Here is a 17106-nt window from a genome sequence, read left to right as displayed (position 1 = left end):
TCAAGATAAGCAAGACTGGTCTTTTCAATTTATTTGATCTGCTTTAAATCTGGGACATTTAAAGTTGCTTGTTGCTACACAGGTGGGGCAAAACAGTTTTACTGTTAACAACGGTAGCTTGAAAACGCTTTGCCCAAACTTCCCCAAATTTGGCACAGAGAAAGTGTGTTGTTTGCTACGTCTGTGGCAAATTTGGTGCAGACCCAAAATCCAGTTTCAAAGGTTTTTTGGTTGGGGCTGCCGTCATTTTTAGAATTGCCTTGTAGAATGATGATTTGCTCTGCTGCACAATAACATAACTCCACTCTCATGGAGTTCTAATAAAAGTTCCAAAAAATGGCCATGTGCATGTCTGACTCCTTGGATAAAAACAAGTTTCAAAACAAATATTGCAGACTCAGAAGTGTAGGTTTGGATTTCACCTCTGTTGATGTGGATTAGAATGGAAGTAAAAGATGGATCCATGAACTCAAGAATGGATCCTCATTATTTCATATGATTTCTATGTGGGATCCTCATCAAACCATTATCAAATCACAGATCTCACATGTACCCACTGACTACAGCACAGAAATCATGGATCCTTTAGGACATGGCTTTGCAATGGCACAAAAAATGGATCCAAGGCATAGATTCTCCTGATTTCGTATGATTTTTAGATGCAACCCTTCCTAAACCACTGTCAGATCACAGATCTCTTTTTCTCCCACAGACTACATCAAATAAATGCATGTCTTTGCATTGGTGCAAAAATTTCATTATGAGGCACAGATCCCCATAGGCCCACATGAGTTTTCTTTAACATCATCCCTAAACCACTGTCTAATCATAGGCCCCATCTTTGCCCACAGATTATAACAAAGAAATCATGGGTGCCTCAGCACATGAGTTTCCATAGGCACAAAAACATGGACCGGAGGCACAGATATTCATGGATCCAAATGATTTTTATGTGAGATCTGCCTTCCCAAACCAGTGCCAAACAGTAAGCCTCATTTGTACCCAAAAGCTACAACATAGAGATCATGGGTCCTTCACAGCACGCCACTGCAGTGGCACAAAAACACAGATCCTCATAGACCTGCATGGTTTTGATGCAAAATAATCCCCAAACCACTGTCCAGTCAGTCACAAACCCCATCTGCACCCACATACAACACAGAAATTATAGGTTTAGGGCATAGCTTTGGGGTGGAGGAGAAACTTGGATCTGAGCCATGGATCCTCATGGATACCTATGATTTTATGTGAGATCTTGCCCAAACCAGATCCTGCCCATGAAGCACACCTACTTTGTGGCAATTCTGTTTCATTTGCACATCTCAGGCTGACCTAAAGAGTGTCACAAAAAAAAAAACCACACAACCAAGATGGAGTTCCCTCCCATCCCACGTCCAAAGGCTGGTTGAAAAGACAGTTGCATCTTTCTTCGACTATACCATCAGGTGGGTCAAGCCTGTTCAAAGTTGTTCAATGTTGGTCACTGAAATTAGGAGACTTGTTTTAAAAAATAAATCACACTCCTTCCAATAATAGGTATCCCTCTGATGCATGGTATGTGATGTGGGATACATCCAGATCTGGGATGCAGAGGAGGGGGCTGGAAGTCCTGGAGGCTGTCTACCCAGGACAGCATCTCTGGTCCTTGGCACTCCTGGTGGGAAGAAGAAAGGGAGCCCCCCTCAGCCCATCCCAGATGTCCAGGATCAACCCCTGCTGCCTCAGGAACCTTCATTCTAGGAGATCCTGGGAATTTACTTTCCTGATAGGCTAGTAGGAAAAAGTAGCACTGCATACACCTGGGAGGCAGGAAAGTTTTAAGGGTCAGGAGACCAATAAGGGGATGCTGTGCTTATTGTATTTTGTGTAAGAAACTTATAAAATGCTTTACCACATGCATGATGGGTCTCCCGATCCGCCTTTTAGGATGGGGTCCAGCTATATATTTAATAAAATTGACTCACATATAGATTGATTGATACATTGTCTTTATCTGTTATTTCCTGCCGGAGAACTGAAACCTAAAATTGGGTGCTAACAGAAAGATAGCTGGCCCTTAGCCAACCTCATCACAACTAGAGATCGTCTGCCTTTGGAATGAAGATAGGGAAAAGTTATTGTCTGGAGCCTTCCTGAAGAGGCCAGGCTGACCATTGCTGGCTTGCTGAGCTAGAGATACAGTAGTCTGAGCTAGCAGGAGCTGCCTTAAGATCATATGTTCTAGTCTTTTGTGGAGGTTTCAGGTGTCACCTTCTAATTGTATCAACATGAAGACGATTTGTGTGTTTGGGTAGGTTAGGCATGTCTTTTTCCCAAGAAAAGATACAGCAGTGTGACAAATGGTGTCTGAGTTGCAGCCTTTTCTTCATTTCACTGAAAAGCAGTCTGTGGAAGGGGCCAGTGGATTCTGGTGAATACCAAAGATGAAGAAGGATTTCACCCACCCCTTGCCAAATACATTTCCTTTCAGATACTCCTAGTCCAGCATCATTTCCCCGCCTGCTATACAGGAGGATCAGGAGTGTGGTAACCTTCACCCAGGTAAGGTACATTAATGTAGAAAACATATAGCAGCCTTCCCTCTGCCTCTTTCTTCTTGCTTGTATTCCTCTCCCGTTGCCCCTACCAGGATTACATTCACTGGAGAAGGCTGAGTCAAGAGGATTGCCAGGTCCCATTTCTATAAGAACCATTTCTTAAAAAAAAAAAAATCTTAGGGCCTGATCACACCAGCCAAACATTCTCCAGTTCTAACAGTACATTCCATATCTCTCTATTGTACTAAAATGCAGAAACATGGTATATATACTGGAGCAAGATTCCCATTTTCTTTAACATTACTGATTCATTTCTTCCTATTTGTAATATTATGGCTGGCTATACCATGGAACCAAATTATTTCCTCTCTTATTTCCTAGTGCGGTGCAGCCCCTTACTTTATATTTGTAGAGATATCTCATAGAGGTTCTTTGAGGGCTAAAGTCCTAACCCTTGCACTTTTGGATTAGCTTAATGTCTTGAGCCTTTTGCTCTATTGGCTACTTCCAGTTGTGTTAGGCTGTAGTCTGGATTATGTGGACTGGTTTCCTGGGGAGCTGGAGTATTGGCAGCCTTACGTTGCAGGCAAGATGCTCACGGCACTCATTGTCTCATGAGTTTCCCCATACGACATTGCTCTGAGGCTCCTCCATGTGGCTCCCATCAGCCCATGCCTCCCTCCCTCTGCTGGCAGGGCAGGTGCACCTCCTCAAGGCAGTACCTTGAGATTGATATTCACACAATCAATACTGTGATGGAATGTTTCGAAAAATCACCAAAACAAAATAACACAACCCTCTCAGCAAGGGGGAAATAAACCGCAGATACATTGTTGTCTGGGGAAATGATGTGATAATGACTGTGCCTCATGTGACTTGAAGTTCATACAACAATCTAATGGGTATAACTGGGGAACATTTGACCGGTGTGATTAGGCCCTCACACAACTTAAAATCCAATAAATATCTGTAAATTATACTTTTGTGTTAGTGGCCATTCTACTGTAATATTAAATTAAGAAAAATTAGTAGTATATATTTATAAATTGTGTTTATTTTGTGACTGCCCGACACTACATGAGGTTTTTATCTTTCCCACAGCAACTGTCAGTCCATTATTTTGTTGCTGGTGTTTGTTTCTATCAAATTTAAAGTTAGCAGTGTGTCAAATAAAAAGAAATAATAAACATTTCTGCTCCACTTCCATTTTAAATGTGCTCTGTTAGAAGCCATCCCATCCCATCTCTTTCATGTTTTAAAGCAGAGGTCCCCAACCCACGGTCTGCAACTCGTCAGCGGTCCGCGGCCTACCCAGGACTGGGCCGCAGACACAGATCTCCTACCCCCCCCCCGTGAGCACCGTTGAGCACATACGGGGTCCGCTCCCTCTGAGCACGCTGTGCGCATGTATACGAGCACCCCCACGAGCATGATGTGTGTATGCGTGTGAACAAGCTCCACCCCTTGCAGGCGCACACACACCCCAAACCGGTCCGCAGTTGGGAAAAGGTTGGGAACCACTGTTTCAAAGGACATGAATTGTGTTTTATAGCATAAAATTTAGAAGAAATCTTTACTTTCGCTTTTTTTAAAGTGCACTGATATTGGACTGTTGCTTTAGATCACCCTGCCCTGATCGTCTACTTTGGTGAGTACTTCAGTACCTGCTCCCACTGCCTCGCCTTTCCCCTGGTTTGGAACCTATCTGCCTGGGAGCTATATCTGCCTTGCTCACCACACCACACAAACAGGAGTCAAGAGATCCCTTTCATCACAGCCAACTTAACTTGGATGAGGTCTCATTTGTAAGATCCTCTGTGGGGGGGGAACCACAAACAACTTCATTTCTTTTTTCCCTTGGTGGTGGTGTCAAGAGCTCTTAAGTTCAAATGTCTCCCACCCCCACCCCCGTTGCACGACATTTGCAGGGCAAATGTGCATAAATGAAACTGTGCAATCTGCAATGAAATTTGCACCAATGGAGAAATCTTACTGAGGAAGCATTTCCACAAAAGACGTTGTGTGGTCATTTTAGGGAACCACTGCAAAGTCACTAGTATTTGGTCAATTGCTTTTATTGTTTCTATGTAGGGCCTGGCTGCATAAACCTTGTTATGCTTACTCAGAAAGGAATTGAAAATCTGCAGGAACCCAGTTACTTTGCTTTTCACCAAGAGCTACTCTGACTCCTTCCAGGAATCACATTGTTTTAAGTCAGGTTGTGGAATTTTTCAGTCTGTTAAGAAGGCTTCAGGCAGCAGGAGAGAGACACTTTATTGACTGCCCCTACAATCTAAAAGGGACATGGTGGCGCTGCGGGTTAAACCGCAGAAGCCTCTGTGCTGCAAGGTCAGAAGACCAGCAGTCATAAGATCAAATTCAAGCAACAGGGTGAGTTCCCGTCGCTTGTCCCAGCTCCTGCCAACCTAGCAATTCAAAAGCATGCAAATGCAAGTAGATAAATAGGTACCACCTTGGTGGGAATGTAACAGCGTTCTGTGTCTAGTTGTGCTGGTCACATGACCATGGAACTGTCCTCGGACAAACGCTAGCTCTACAGCTTGGAAACGGGGATGAGCACCGTGTCCTAGAGTCAGACATGACTGGTCAAGGGGAACCTTTACAGTACCTTACCTACAATCTGGGCCTTATTATATTGCAGATTAGAAAGTAGTATCCAAGGAGGAAGTTGTTACTACATAATGCAATTATTCACATTTGCACCACCACAATTTTAAATCCTCCCACTTGTAGCCTTAAATAAAGGGGGAAGGAGAGAGAAACATTTTCAAGACTTGTTTATACAGAGTGGTAACCTACAGTCATTACTTTGGGAAGGAAGGAGGGATGGTTAAAATTGCCTCTTCCCTCATGACAAGTAATTAGGGATTCCTGAATTCCTTTTCAATTGCTTTTGTTTATATTCGTATACACAGAAGGGAGAATAAGCAGCATACAGTGCTCAAGACATTCTGGGCCACCCATCTTGAAGTTTAAAGTGGATTGCATGACTACAATTGTGATGAAAACACTTGGTTCTCAGCACCATGGCCCACCCAAGCACAGGGCCATTACATAAGCCAAGACAAAAAAGCAAACTTCATGGGATACATTTTGTCCCAGGTAGTGGCAGCTGTTCTCCTTCAATACATGGTGAACAGCTGAAACTGGATGTGATTGATAACAATAGTTCAGGGGACAAGTGTCATAGAGTGGGTAACTTGTAGGTGCATTTCTGTGCATCTTAGGAAACAAATTCTGGTAACTGAAATATGCCATCCTGACATATGAAGGTAAATATACTCTGAAGTTTATTTCTATTTCTTTCTTTCGTAGATTTATATACCGCCCCAGTAGTGCAACACTCTATTCAGGTTTCATTTGCAATATGCTGTATACTCATTATAGGTACAGAAAAGCATAACAATTACAATATTGGAAGGGAATTATGTTAAAACAATCGCTTAAACTTTTAACTGCCGAAATAGGTAACCTCTTTATTTGGATAGTGCTAACGAAAAGCATCCTCTTAAAAGAGGCAGGATACTTGCAATGCCAAATATTCTATCTACGTTCTGTCTTCGGGCTCCAAAAACAGTAGCTTTGCCTCTCAACAAATTTGATCAAATCGTTTACTCAAAGTCGATAACATCCCTTCTATGGAGACATCTGAAGAGTACATCTTCACTAACATCCCTCTCTCTATCGCCTGCAATCATCCGACTTTCACGCTGGCCGCGGCACAATCCAGACGCACTCAGAGTACAGATATAGTAGTTGCGCCTCGCTCACATGGCTGGTCATGCTTATACAACTGACTTCAGGGATTCCACGAGGCCAAGACGACAGTGCTGCTCTAGCAACCTGGCCTCTATGGTCACCTGGAGACAGCCGTTACCATAGAAAAACTCTGGGGGGAAGGGAAGACGTCTGTTTCTGCGCAAGCGCATTGGGTTCGCCTCCCACGGAAGTTGGGTCGCCTCTTCAATCATGGCGGGCGGCGGTTCTTGCTTGGCGGAGGAGCGGATCGGGCAAGTGGTCCTACCGGGAGATGCGTTGCTCCTGCCCGGCCAAGCAGAGGCCGATGGCGAACGGTTGCGCCTGGTGACCAGTAGGACCCGGGAAGGGCGGCTCGTTTGCGGGCCAGGGCTGAGAAGAGGCGGGGAAGGCCTACTGGTCACGAAATGCGGACTGTTGCGCTATCGCGGCCCCTCCGGACAGACGGGCGCCGGAAGTAGTTCCGGGGGAACTTATTGGGTGGACTCTCAGCAGAAGCGGGTAAGGGAAGGCGGAGGGACTGCGCATGCGTAGATGAGTGACCGGTTGGGAACCGTTTTGTGATGGGTGTGCTGTTAACCCGATCAGAATTGTTAAGTGAAGCAAGAAAATCTGATTATTAAAAGAATTACCTTTCCTAAATCGTGTTGTAATATGTTCAGAACGCTTCTTATGTACCTTGACTTGAGACCTAGTGTGTTACACTGTTTAAAAGTGCTGTATTGGGGGGTGGGGATTGGGATTTGAGAAGTCCACTTTGAAGTCCCCAATTGAGCCATAAAACTCGTTGGGTGACCTTGGCCAGTCATAGGTGCCAAACATTTCCCCCCTTGCTTAAATTTGGCAGAGTAGACTGTTAAAAATGGGGTGGGTGGAAGTACAGCCCTTGTTAGCAGTGTGTGTATCTATGTAGTCTAGAATGGGAAATTATGTAAAAGAACATGGAAATGAAGAGCGGAGTTTGATTTGGGACTCTATTTTATCTAGTCTGTCAGACAGTTAAAAACTAAGCTACATTTTCGTGGTATAGTTGTAGTTGTATGTGGTTCGACTTTGTCCTTAGGCTACCTTATTGAATCATGTAGAGAAATAAGAGATAACAATGTATTCAGGTATCTGAGAGCAGGAGGATGTAAATTATCACACTAGTAATAGGGGAATATTTTCACAGGTGGATTGTGGTAGTACAGTTGGATACCTGTATATCAATATTAAGGAGAAATTATGGTTTATTGTTTGGGAAAAGAGTGCTCCATTGCATCAGTCTTTGCATGTTTTGTATCTGAAAAGCAATATGCCTATTTTAAAAGCCTGTTTTAACAATTCTAACTCTTTTCAAACTAGTATGTGCCAGTCAAGGGAGATCATGTGATAGGCATAGTGACTGCCAAAGCTGGGGACATATTCAAGGTGGATGTTGGAGGAAGTGAGCAAGCATCTCTGTCCTACTTGGCATTTGAAGGTGCAACCAAAAGGAATAGGCCAAATGTACAGGTGAGCAGCTGGAAATTCATTATTATAAGGATGTGAAGGTTGCAGTCTTATGTTTACTTAGTTTGGAGGAAGTCTGAATTGAATTTAAAGCTACAGTACTTCTAAGTACATGTGCATTGGGTTATATTTTTGAGGTTATATACATTGGTAAAAATAGTAACGTTGAATCAACATTTTTTCCTCAGTTACAAGGTTGGATTAAAAAAATCTGTGTGTACATATCTAAAGGGATCGCATACGCGTTGAGCAAAGAAATTTTAATTTCTTTGTATATTTCTCTTTCTCTCTGTCTAATTGACAGGAATTCTTGACCTTTCAAAGAGGCTTGTGGTAAGAAATGAGTCATTGCCATGTTTTGATAGCTAATAATAGGCTTCAGATATTTTGATTTTAAAAATACAGGGTACAATCAGATATTACAGCAATCCAAAATTCTGGCTTACTGTGAACAATGTTGCTGCATGTGGGTGCACGCTGTGTGATCACTCCCATTTTGAGCAGGACCAGCTAAACAAACCATGGGCATGTCATCAGTGGCTTACTTATTTGCCATGTTGTCAAAGAGGCCTCATACTGCCAAGATCAGATGTTGTAATGACTAAGCCACAGACAGAAGGTCTGTGGGTTTTGTTTTTTTTTAGCCCTTACTTCTCACAGTGGAAGTGATGATTGGGCAGTGGGTACCAGCATGCTGCTTGGTTCATAGTAAATCAGATTTTTTTTTTAAAAAAAATGGATCTGGTTTATAGTGACATTTCAGCACAGCCGTAGGGTTGAGTAATTAGGAGAAATGGTACTGCTGGACTTAGATGGCAGTATAGAGAGAAGCTATGAGATCACCAGGGGGCTCTAAGTTAAGCTTGACATGTTAGAAGTTGTTATTTAAAACAAAAACTTTGGTTGTTTTCTCCAGTATTTCCAGAATGTCACCTCTTGAAATATATATCCATGCGTCCATTGGCCACATTGAAACTCTGAATGAAAGCATGGCTAGATATTTCAGGCACAACTATTGGACTAATGAGCTTCCCCTGCTGAATCCTCCTTGTTATCATGCTTAAGGATGAACTGAAATTATGTAATTTGAAGTTAATCACATTTCTTCTTGATATTTATTTATTTATTTATTTGATTTATACCCCACCCATCTGGCCTATAAGACCACTCTAGGCAGCTAGATATCTGAATTCATATTAAGCATTGTTATTTCACTGAAAATATCAGACCACATTTTGGCAGCAAGATGACTGATGGATTGACTGGTGTGCCAAATGTATGACTTACAGTCATGGCCACAAATATTGGCACCCTTGCAATTCTGTCAGAAAATGCAACCCTTCTCTCAGAAAATTGTTGCAGTAGCAAATGTTTTTGGTACTCACATGTTCATTTCGTTGGTTTGCATTGGAACACACAGACACAGACACACACACACACCAGAGAAGAAAAGTCAAATCTGATCAAATCCCGCGCAGAAGCCCAAAAATGCACTGGCCAAAATTATTGACACACTGTCTAAATTGTAAGAAATTATTACTTTTCAAGCATGTAATGCTCCTTTAATTTGTATTTAGACACACCTGTTGCAAGTAAAAGGTGTGGGCAATATAGTAATCACACTAGCAACCAGTTAAGATGGAGAAAAGTTGACTTAGCCTTTGTGTTGTGTGTGACACTGAGCATGGAGAAAAGAATGAAGTGTAACGAGTTGTCTGTGGATTTGAGAGAAAAAATTGTGGAAAAATATCGACAATCTCAAGGCTATAAGTCCACCTCCATGTTCCTGTTTCCACTGTGCGCCATATCATCAGGAGGTTTACAGCCTATAGCACTGTAGCTAACCTCCCTGGACGTGGACAGAGGAGCAAAATTACTGAAAAATTACAACGAAGGGTTGTTCGAATGGTGGATACAGAATCCAGATTAACTTCCCAACAAATTCAAGCTGATCTGCAGACACAGAGTACAACAGTGTCAGCTGGCACTATCCGTCACCATCTGAATGAAAAGTGACACTATGGTAGGAGACCCAGGAGGACACCACTGCTGACACAAAGGGAAAAAAAAACCAAGATTGGAGTATGCAGAAACTTATGTGACAAAACCACATTCCTTCTGGGATAACGTACTGTGGACAGATGAGACAAAAGGAGAGCTTTTTGGTCAAGGACATCATGGCACTGTTTACAGAAAAAGAAATGAGGCATTCAGAGAAAAGAACACAGTCCCCACAGTCAAACATGGTGGAGGTTCAAAGATGTTTTGGGGTTGCTTTGCTGCTTCTGGCACTGGAGAGAGGAGGATGTAGTTAACACCATATTTACACAATGGAACCAATTAGAAAGAAGGAACAAGTGCAAAATCTTTATCCTTGTGAGACATTGAAAATATGGCATAAATACATGAGGTTATTTGCTCTGCCTATATCCCCTCTATGTCCCGTACTAGATATCCGAAATTTAAATCAAGAGAGAAATATGAACAATTGGAAAATTGGAAAAGAATTGGAATTTATAGAATAAGAGACCTATTTAATGCAGGGAAACCAATAACAATTAGACAGAGGACAAAATAAAGGAAATAAAAACTAATTGGCTACAATTAATATGGGTAAGAAATCTGGCAACCTATTTATACCACAGTTCTAGGCCTATGAGAACATTCACAGAACTAGAACAGTATAGTACTGTATAGAAAAAGATCGAAATAAAAGGAAGGGAATAACCAGTAATATATAAACATTTGGTTGAGAAAGCATTTCCCAGGGGTATGGGATCTAAAATAACATGGGAAACAAATTTGAATATTAATATAGCAGAGAAAGAATGGATGGAAATATGGACCACATATCCAGGTAAATCAATATCAGCTAAAATGAAATGGTTTTGAAGGTAGTTCATAAATGGTATCGGTACCCCACAAAATTACACAAAATTAATGCAGAAATTCCAGAAAGGTGCTGGAGAAACTGTGGAATTAAAGGCACACTAGAACATATGTGGATCTCTTGCCCCAAAGTGGAAACATTTTGGCAGGAAATAATTAAATGGATAGAAACATTGCTGAATCAAAAAATAATCCAAAATGAAGCTTTATTATTATTTTCAATATTTAAGGATGGAAATGAAAAATTATTTAAAAATTATTTGCACATCTTATTTTTGTAGCAAGAGCTGAAATTGCACAAAACTGGAGAAATGCTCAAGATCTTACAGTACAAAAATTTAAGAACAGAATCTGACAAATGGTCCTGATGGAAAAGTTGACCAATCAAATTAAAATATATAGAGGGGAAATAAAACAAGATAAATTTATGAAAACCTGGCAACCATTATTAACATACGGAATTAGCTCAAGAAAAGAAGAATGTGAAATGGGAAGTAATTTGGATTGCTGGCATGTAATATTTTAAAAGAATTATGTTAAAATATGAACTAGTAAATGTATAAAGAAAGGTAATGAGCAGTTTGCGAAAGGAGAGTGGCTCAAAATTCCAGTAGAGAGGTGTAAGAAACTCATTCATGGTTACAGGAAGCGATTGATTTTAGTTATTTTTTCCAAAGGGGGTGCAACCAGATATTAAGACCCGATATTAAAATAAGGGTGCCAATAATTTTGGCCAGTGCATTTTGGGGCTTCTGTGTGGGACTGTATCAGATTTAACCGCACAGAGTAGACCTTTGGTCTAGATAGGTGAGATAAAAATCTAATAAATAAAATATAAATTGACTGTTTTGTGTTGTTCCACTGCAAGTCAAAGAAATGAACATGTGAGTACGAAAACATTTGCAACTGCAACAATTTTCTGAGAGAAGAGTTGCATTTTCTGACAGAATTGCAATGGTGCCTCTATTTTTCGCCATGACTGTATGACTTTTGTTAATGTATTTCAAGAGAACCACCACCAAGCATGTAACTGACAAAAATGGCTGATAAAATTTGTAAGTTACAATGCAATGTACCACCCAATGCTTCTGATGAATATGGGGAACATTCTTGTGTCCTTGAGAGAAACTGTCCCATCACCAAAGAGTATTTACATAGGAGAAAGCCAGGTTTGCTGATATTTTAGCTCTTGTCATTCAATCTGGGTTTAAATTATTTTCCACCAAAGATTTGAAAAATTCCATCAAAAATACTGGTTGAAAAGGTAGTTCTACATGAAAGCTAACTGCTCAATTAACAGCTTTTTCTAAGTGTTGTTTAAGTATGAATGATAGCAAAATGCAACCCTGGACAAGCATTATAAAAAGTTACTGAAGTAGATGCTATGGTTGTGAAAATTCATTATGTTCTTTTTTAGGTGGGAGACCTTATTTATGGCCAATTCATTGTTGCCAATAAAGACATGGAACCGGAGCTGGTCTGTATAGACAGCAGTGGCCGGGCAAATGGGATGGGAGTAATTGGACAAGATGGATTTTTATTCAAGGTGTCATTAGGCCTAATAAGAAAGTAAGTGTGATAGAATGCTTTTGTTGTTGTTTAGTCGTTTAGTCGTGTCCGACTTTTTGTGACCCCATGGACCAGAGCATACCAGGCCCTCCTGTCTTCCACTGCCTCCCGGAGTTGGGTCAAATTCATGTTGGTAGCTTTGATGAAGCTGTCCATCCGTCTCATCCTCTGTTGTCCCCTTCTCCTCTTGCCTTCACACTTTCCCAACATCAGGCTCTTCTCCAGGGAGTCTTCTCTTTAGTACTTCTTAAATTCTTAAGCTTGGAAATAGTTAGTTATTTAATTAATGATTCCTTTATTTTTTTAAATTCATTTCAGTGATTTTTCTTAACCTAATTGTGTTTTTTGCTTAGTTGTGTTTTGTATCTTGACACTGAAGTAATTTCTCTTTAATAATTTGGCGTAACACTTTATTTTTTAGCACCTCGTTTTAAAATGAGTCTAGGATTTGAAAATGAGCATCAGCTCAGAAACAGAATGTAAATTAATACTTGATAATTGAAGCCTGTGGTTAATTTATTAATAGAATGTACAGTGGTGCCTCGCATAACGTTTTAAATTGGTTCAAAAAAAAAAACGTTATGCGAAAAAAACTTTATGCGAAACACCATTTCCCATAGGAATGCATTGGAAACCGGTTAATCCGTTCCAATAGGCACGGATTGGCGTCCTTAAGCGAAAAAACCCATAGGAAACATTGTTAAACGATACAATGTTTCCTCCATTGGAATGTATTGAAGCTGACTCAATACATTTCAATGGCTTTGCGAAGTCAATTTTTGCAAATTTAAGTGTGTCATAAAAGGGTCAAAAATGGTTTTAAATGCTTGGATTAGCTTCTGCACCCTCTAAAACGGATGCAAAAGTTAATTTGGCTTTGATCTGACTTTTCGTTAATTTATGGTGAATGTTTTCCCCCCAACTTTTGACAGCTGTCAAAATCTGACAGCTCCATTGTTTCCTATGGGGGAGAAAAAAATTCACAAAAAATTAACGAAAAGTCAGATCAACGCCAAATTAAGTATGCACACATTTTAGAAGGTGCACTAACGATTCCAAGCATTTAAAACCGTTTTCCAACATGTTAAGACACTTTTGTAATTGAAAAAATGAACATCGTTAAGTGAAGCAGGGGACCTAAAACCAAAAACGTTAAGCGAAGCATGGTCCCAAAATCGCTATGTGAAAATCGCCCATAGGGAAAAACGTTATACGAAGCACAATCTGACTCTGAAAAAATAAACGTTAAGCGAAAAAAACGTTAAACGAAGCAAACGTTATGCGAGGCACCACTGTATATCATAACTAAGCAATACAACTAAGCAATAACAAAGATACTTACATATCTTTGAAATGTAACATATAAGAATGAGTATTTAAAAATGTTCATGTTGATTTGCATCCCCCTGTTTATCTCATGTCCCCTATCCCCACACCTAACCCATAAAATAAAAATTTTAAAAATGGGGGAAAATCATCTTCAGTATTTGTCCCAACGAGTGTGAGTCTATTATTAAAGATGACTGGAAGCTATCACTGATGCACATTTATTCAACTCATAGCAAATAAACACAGAATAAGATCCATGAAATGAAGGCAGAAATAAGAGGAAGATCTCTGAATCTCAGGTCAACACAATGATGAATTGGAGGATGTGTTTCATAGTTTATTCAGAGCCATCTATAGCCCAAGAATAGTCTAGATCTGTGTAAGAATTACAAGGGTAAATTCTAATTCTAATTTAAGATAGTGTAGAGTCTCCCCCAAAAGTAACCATTCTAATCTATTTTAAAAACTGAACCTGGTAGCAGCCTCTTAAAATGCCCTCTCTCACGTTCTCACCAAACATAACTGGGGTAGTAGCAGAACTGTCATATTCATTATGGCTGTATTATGTATCATAATTGATATAATGAAAAAAGGCTTATTTGAAGAAGGCCTTCAACAAACAGCCCCAGTAATTCATAAAAACTGGTTAACAAAAGAAAAACGGCACGTATAATTTTTTTCATTCTGAAATTTCAGCCCTTATGAATTTTTGATTGCAATTCTACCTTCTTAGCATTGGGAGGAAAACCCCTATGTGGATGTGGATAGGTACAGGGGAAAAATTAGTTTTATAGATATGACATCTTAATAGTTCAGATATAAAGTGTGTACCAGAGTCACATGTGGACTTCTTTTTCTTTCAACTCGTTTTGTTTTGGTTTTAGACTATTAGCTCCAGATTGTGAAATCATCCAGGACTTGGGACAACTTTATCCATTTGAACTGGTCTTCGGAATGAATGGAAGGATTTGGGTGAAAGCCAAAACAATTCAACAGACTTTAATTGTGGCAAATGTCCTGGAGGCGTGTGAGCACATGACTGCAGAACAGAGAAAACAAGCAGTCACTAAACTTTTAGAGAACTAATGGTGTGGGGGTGGGGTCTGACTTTTTCTATTTTCTATTTTATTTCAAAGTAATGGGATACAAATATGATTTTATTTTTTCATTTTTGTATATTTTAGATAATAAACACTATAGTTGTAAAGATTTCAGTTTTATTCCGTATTTTTCATTCCTGACTTTGACTTGTTATAGAGGGTCTATGTGTCCTTGGTAGAGCATATGATTTGCATACACAAGGCCCCTAGTTGAGTCCCAGTATGTTCAGGGATCCCTGGAGATCCACTAGCCTGTGGCCTAACCTGAGACAGTGTTCTACATTGCTAGATTGTGTTTCTATTAGTTTTTAAAGTAGAAAATACTGTCCCTTAAAGTAGAATTTTTGTAAAGGGATCCATGTTGCTGAATTGTCTAAATAAAGGGTCCCCAACCCCCGATCAGTGGCCTGGTGCTGGTTCATGGCCATGGCAGGACCGGGCCGCGGAGACAGATCTCCCCCCCCCGCACATACCCCCACGCACGGCCTGCCACCCACACGCATGGGTGCCCTGCCCACCTGTGAGCACGCTCCACCCCTCTGAAAGCATGCCCTGCACCTTCATGCATGCGCACAAGCATGTTTCGTGCATGCATGCAAGTGCTCCCCTCCCCTCCATAAGCACACCCCATCCACCCACGACTGCAGGGGGTGCCCCCTATGAACAGACTCCACCTCCCACCAGTCCATGACTCAGAAAAGGTTTGGGGACCACTGCTGTAAATGACATTAGTTCTACAGTATTCTCGAACCACTCCATTCTGTACATTCTTTTTATTTTCAGCCTGATAGTTTACTTGCAACCTAGCCAAATGAATATTTGTTCAGAAGTACGGTTCAGAATTCCGGAATAGGAGACTTAGGAATAGAGTTGCAATCATTGGGTATAGTCTTTTTTTTTTTTTTTTTACTGATAAAACTGTTTCCATCAGGATAACTAGAAGGGGAGCAATCTCTTGGCAGACTGTTGTATGCCCCCCAACCTCGAAATCTATTGGGAAGCTAACGAGCTTCTAAGACATTTGGGAACACAGGGAGGTGTAGGGAGAGGAATATGTAAAACAAATCCCATTGTGGGATTAAGAGTAAAGCCATTAGAGGTAGGACAAATTAGTAATTAATATATAAGCCAATGAGTTTTTCTCTGGGCTCAACCATTGTCTTTTTCCCAACTGTATTTTATGAAGGTATCCAAAACAAAGGACATGGATTGTGCCTGAATATCTGTGACCTTGTAAAGAACTCACATTGTAGCATTCTCCATAATATATCAAGTCATCAGGGAAATGTTGAACTTGATTCTCCTAGCTACTCTTGCTTTAATGTGTGGACTCTAACCTTCTCTTAAAGCATAATGATATTTATTTTTCAATAATGTATCTTGCTTGTTTTCGTGAAATAAAATGAAGGCAAACAGAACAAAATCAGCAATCCTTGAAACCATCTAAAATACTGAAACTAATAAATAGCTTTAAAAAGTTAAGTAATATATAACTATTAACTAAAATACATCCTGTAGTTTCATTAAGTGGTAATGTTCTAAAAAGTACCTCGGGTTGCATCTTTGAATCTATACCTGTTTTCCTTGGAGTATTCCTCAGTGAATATTCTGTTTTTCCCAAGCTCTATTTATCCCATCCTCAATATAATTTGAGTAATGCAACCTATGGTCTTCAATATAATCTCAGTATTATAGCCTATGATTCAATTTTCCTTAAAAATGTGAGTCTGTTTGAATCTGCCATCATGTAATAATGATACCACCCAGCCTTGCCTTTTTAAAATATATATGGACAAGTTGCTTGAATGTTTGAGCCTACCCTATGCTCTGTGTAATCTTTGCCCCTTCTAGCTTGTGGGGAAGGCCAGAAGAAGTTTATAATGAGTGGCAACGATACGAATATTTCCCTTGGGGATAGCTGTTTTTAAAGAGACAGTGATTAGGCCTCTGCTTAATATATGTGTGTGTGCACGCATGGTTTAGTAATTCATAATCATTTGTAATAATTTATTTCTTAAATTTATACCCCGCCCCTCTAGACCACGTCAACTTGGGGTGGCTTACAGCATAAAATAGATCAATATATAAAAAAGTAAAAGTACAATTACAATATTAATTAAGGCAATTAATTTAAGAAAAGAGTACCAAGATGGGATAGAATAAGAAAAGAGGAGGAGAAAAAAAAAGACTTAGCTGACTGGAGGGAAGGCCTGCTTAAATAGCCAAGTTTTTAACTGGCTTTTAAAAACAACCAGCGAGGGTGCCAGCCGAATTTCTGTTGGTAGGGTATTCCACAGCCGAGGGGCCACCGCCGAGAAGGCCCGGTTTCTAGTTTTTTCCTTCCGAACCTCTCTCGGCGTCAGACCCCTCAGCCGTCCCTGCTGGCAATGACGGGTGATTTGGGTAGATAATAT

General features: G+C 40.3%; 1 protein-coding gene across 1 annotated transcript; it reads left to right on the top strand.

The window, feature by feature from the left end:
* The first annotated feature begins 4125 nt into the window (after positions 1-4125).
* EXOSC3 (exosome component 3) lies at positions 4126-14801 on the top strand. Its single transcript, XM_020802265.3, has 4 exons — positions 4126-6815; positions 7659-7808; positions 12112-12263; positions 14477-14801. The coding sequence occupies exons 1-4, from the start codon at positions 6528-6530 to the stop codon at positions 14676-14678; spliced, it is 792 nt and encodes a 263-aa protein (XP_020657924.3). The 5' UTR covers positions 4126-6527; the 3' UTR covers positions 14679-14801.
* Positions 14802-17106: the final 2305 nt, after the last annotated feature.

The sequence above is a fragment of the Pogona vitticeps genome, chromosome 3 (assembly GCF_051106095.1).
Source record: "Pogona vitticeps strain Pit_001003342236 chromosome 3, PviZW2.1, whole genome shotgun sequence".
Lineage (NCBI taxonomy): Eukaryota > Metazoa > Chordata > Lepidosauria > Squamata > Agamidae > Pogona > Pogona vitticeps.
The sequence above is the reverse complement of the archived record's forward strand: the minus strand, read 5'-3'. Positions and strand labels throughout refer to the sequence as shown.

Coding starts and splice junctions, on each gene's coding strand:
- EXOSC3 (XM_020802265.3), top strand. CDS start 6,528: ATGGCGGGCGGCGGTTCTTGCTTGGCGGAGGAGCGGATCGGGCAAGTG. Junction 6,816..7,658: donor TGGACTCTCAGCAGAAGCGG/GTAAGGGAAGGC, acceptor TTTTCAAACTAG/TATGTGCCAGTCAAGGGAGA. Junction 7,809..12,111: donor GGAATAGGCCAAATGTACAG/GTGAGCAGCTGG, acceptor GTTCTTTTTTAG/GTGGGAGACCTTATTTATGG.